This window comes from Antrostomus carolinensis, unplaced genomic scaffold (assembly GCF_000700745.2).
Source record: "Antrostomus carolinensis isolate BGI_N321 unplaced genomic scaffold, ASM70074v2 scaffold3410, whole genome shotgun sequence".
NCBI lineage: Eukaryota > Metazoa > Chordata > Aves > Caprimulgiformes > Caprimulgidae > Antrostomus > Antrostomus carolinensis.
This window is the reverse complement of record NW_010290423.1, coordinates 1-4,180: the sequence shown is the minus strand read 5'-3', so window position 1 is coordinate 4,180 and position 4,180 is coordinate 1. Positions and strand designations below refer to the sequence as shown.

Sequence of the window (4,180 nt, the reverse complement as noted above, 5' to 3'; positions counted from 1 at the left end):
GCAGGAATAAGACAGTTGCTAAACACCTAATCAGGTATCAGATCAGCTATGCAAGGAGCTGTGAAAATTTCAGATTTTGCATGTGAGAGAAGGATGAATAAGGCTTTTCATTAAAGCTACTCTGCTCAGCAGTGGGCTATTATGCTATATGTAATTCTCACACTGTAATCAATCTCAGAAAATGAAATATTGTAAAAGATCTACTTTCACCAATAAGAAATTATTAAAAATCATTCTTAGAAAACAATGCTAACATGAATACATTAACACCCTCCCCGACTCTGCTTCCCTCTCCCCTTTCCCAAGAAGAAAGGGCCTCGCAGGCTATTTATCCTTTCTTTTGTGGACAGAGGAATAAGCCAGACCACTTTTGAGCTTCATGTACTTTGAATTAAAAGGCCTCTGAACTTGAAAGCTGGCAGTACTGTGCCCGACACTTGAACAGGCTTCCTAAATAAGTGGTTGATACCCCAAGCCTCTCAGTGCTTAAGAGGCATTTGGACAATGCCCTTAATAACATGTTTTAACTTTTGATTAGCCCTGAATTGGTCAGGCAGTTGGACTGGATGAACACTTTGGGTCCCTTTCAACTGAAAGGACAGTCTATTCTATTCTATATACCAGCCTGCTATCTGGTTTTGGGAAAACAGGCAACATTCAGAATAAAATCCACTTCTACTCATACACAGAAGCTGGTTATCTCGATACAAAAAAAAAAAAAATCATTGAAAAGAAAGTTTAACATTTAAAACAATGAAGTCCACAATCATGACAAAAGAACGGCAAGTGACCTCTTTTCTGAGTTCTCTTGCTTCTCCACATACATTTTACATCAACTAATTTTTTTTCAAAGTCTTCAATTACAGGCTTTCAAAAATGAAATAAATTAAGAAGTTGTAGCAAGATTCTTTAATTCTTAGTTCCAGTAAAATTACCTATGAAGATCAAAATTATCACAGATGCTTTTCTTAGTACTAAACAAAAAACTACAGAGCTGAATATCCAGTATTTTGTTATATACCTGAAAGGACAATAAATTTGGCCTTTGGCATTCCTTTATCTTGATCAATTTATTCTTGTTTACAAGAAATTCTTGGATAACCTTGAGATAAAACAAAAAGAGTTTAAGAGAGGGCAGAAAACTGAAATTTCACTTAATTGATTAAAAAAATTAATCTTTAAATATGCTTGTTTGTTACCTCAGAGAATGGAAAGCCCTCACAACTGTTAGCTTTTCTGCAGGTAAAACAAACGCGTTAGAAACTGAAAACAAACGGGAGAAATGCAGAATTTAAATGCTCACCCTGCACATGAACGCAGGGAAAAGCAGTTCAATTTTCAAGATATTCCTACTTTCTGATATTGTCCTCCACTGCACTTGCTTGTTTCACTCGCTCTAACTGGTGCCATTCACAAGGGCAGCAGTATTTGGAGTCATTTGGTTTGCAGTATCTAGTGCTTTCACAGAATTTACATCCACTGTGCTCATGGTCCTTGTAAGATCCTACAGAAGCAGATGCACAAAGCATGAAAAGAAAAGAGGTTTCCAAAATCTCCAAATATACAAAGCTAACAGTACAAATACAAAGCTCAGAATACACATGAATCTGACATGAATAGTAGCTGTAAGCAGATCTGAAGGCATTAGCTGCATTTATGTACCTACAGTGAAAACTGACAAATACAAGCAAACTTCCATTTTTTTGAAGACTTTTCCCCCAACGGTTTCAGACTTTATGCTGAAAACTTTATTACCCAAAAACTACAGAAGTAGTCCCTGACAAGTTGGCAAATGTATTTAAGCAACAGATGTGAAACAAGCTTTTCCTTCTCCACGTAATGGGTTTGAACAAGTTCACTGAGCAAAGATGCTACCAAAAATTAAGTTCCTTAAGATTAATTTCTTTTTAAGAAATCACTGCAGCAAAACCCAGCAATGCTAATGGATTCAGTCCTCTTGATGTACGACTGGTTCAGGCAAGTTAAGAAATAGTTGCTTGTCAGTATAGCATATTTCCTTCACTGATAATGCTAAAAAGGCAAATACCTGGGATCACAAAACAGCATTGTCGTAACATTCCATTTGAAGAAAGGTAGTCCCCAGCCTCGAAAATATTTATTTAAAGACACATACATAATATTGAAATATGAAGACAGCCCAGATGCTAAATGACAAGAAAAGCGGTTTTTTAATGCAAGTCATAAAACCCCCCAAAACCTAACCAAACAAAAAAAATCCACCATCTCCCACCCCACAACAAAAAGTAACCAAATGATTAGGCTAAAAACAGATTTAACAGAACTTAGTGCTTTTCATACTGACCTGGATGATGGCACTCAGAACAGTGAATTACTCTTTTAACAACCAAAGGTGGATTATTATCATACCGGAATTGTTCCTTCCATTGTTCAAACCTAAAAGGATTAACAAATATTTTTAACTTTCTTACTTAAAATAAAACACTGAACAATACTCCCTTTATACTTCTCAGGCATCTACCAGACAAATAAATAGAGTTTTCTAATTTATGAAATAGATTTTTTTTTTAAAGTACATTATATGATTGTTCTAGTATTGACACACACATTACGATAACAAACCTAGAAAGCATTTGGTAGCTCATGGCCCGATTCATAACCCAATTAACAATCAGCAAAAGTCTCTCATCAGTCCCTATGACTTCCTTCCCAATACATCAACTTACATCTGCTAGCTCGAGAGCTAGGAACCAGTTATTGTTTAAAACAATTAAGAAGCTTGCCTAGCAAAATGTGTCATTAATTTAGCAAACAAAGTAAAGAATGTGGTAATCTTTTTCCCCCCAAAAAATTAAAGTATTACAAGAATTGTCTTGGAGCTGAAACACATAGTAGCAAGTCTTTGAATAAAATCACAGTACTTCAGCATACAACATAAATTTTCATTTTACCTTTGCAATAGGTTTTGACCTTGCAAAGTACCAATTAACTTTAAAGCCTGCTCCTTTCCAACTCCTGGAACGCCCTATAGAGATAGAAATACGAAACATTTAATGACAAACAAAAACCATTCAGATTTTCATAAAAATTGCCTTCAAAACATTACTTAGAGAAATCATCCCAGATGTTGAGAATAAATGGAGAAAAATAATTTTTGACTAAATTCTAAAGTCAGAATTTGACTAAATTCTAAAGTACAGCTGTACTACTGGTGTAACATACAGGTTGGATGGGGCTTTGAACAACCTCATCTAGTTGAAGATGTCTGTGATCATTGCAGGGGGGTTGGACTAGATGACCTTGAAAGGTCCCTTCCAACACAAACTATTCTATGATCTAAAATGCACATACTGCTTTTCCAGTTCCTGCTTCAATCCTTACTCTATTTTTGCCAAGAATCTGTACAGTTGAATATAAAGATTGTATTGAGTGTGCTTTCTACAGCATTATTACAAATAAATCTATAGCTTAATTTTATTCAGCTGTAATGGCCGAACTGAATATGAAATATATGTACACCACATTAAATAAATGTACATTCAAAACTAATTAGAAGTTCTCATTGGACTGCAGCCAGACACTCAGACAGAGAGTCATATATTCAGCTTCTGCAAGGAAAGCATCATTTTGATATATATTCAACAAAGTAAGTGCCATTATAAAGTATTCCCAATGCACTCCTATAATTCAGTTTTCCTTAGAAATGTCTATCTTTAACCACTTTGCTGGGCTGCAGTAACTCAAAAGGCCTATCTGGCATTACACAATCATGTCACTTTAGGACTATGGAAGAACCTGGCATTCCAAGAGCTGCTAATTCCATTATAATAACCACTAATTAGCCACTATGCTTTTTTTACTCCCTCTCTCTTTATACATTTATTTTGTAATAATAATAATGATAACAATAGTAATAATACTTCAAGATTCCTATAACAGAAGCAAGTGCTTCAGAAAAAAAAAAATAATTCAGCAGTATCAGTTTTATTAAATTGGAACACAATGATTTAAGAATAACTAAATATCCACTGTGAGTCTGAATGGAAGCAACTGCTGCCTGAAGTCACTGCATGATGAACTGTATTGAAATCAAGCTTCGTCTCACTTCCTTTCCCTTTCAAATGGCCATTACAATAGCTTCTGTTCAAAGTCTCCAAAAAAATTCAGGATCTAACAGAAAAACAAAAAAAAAAACCACAGG

General features: G+C 35.0%; 1 protein-coding gene across 1 annotated transcript in view; it reads right to left on the bottom strand.

Moving 5' to 3' along the window:
- LOC104528829 (flap endonuclease GEN homolog 1) overlaps nt 1–3,004 on the bottom strand; it is a gene marked incomplete at its 5' end in the record, with an annotated part of 7,876 nt that extends 4,872 nt beyond the window's left edge. Inside the window, 5 exons of the mRNA XM_010172965.1 lie at nt 1,022–1,102; nt 1,200–1,236; nt 1,354–1,504; nt 2,324–2,415; nt 2,931–3,004. Coding sequence (XP_010171267.1) covers nt 1,022–1,102; nt 1,200–1,236; nt 1,354–1,504; nt 2,324–2,415; nt 2,931–3,004 — 435 coding nt within the window. The remainder of the gene's footprint in view (nt 1–1,021; nt 1,103–1,199; nt 1,237–1,353; nt 1,505–2,323; nt 2,416–2,930) is intronic.
- Between the last annotated feature and the right edge of the window lie 1,176 nt (nt 3,005–4,180).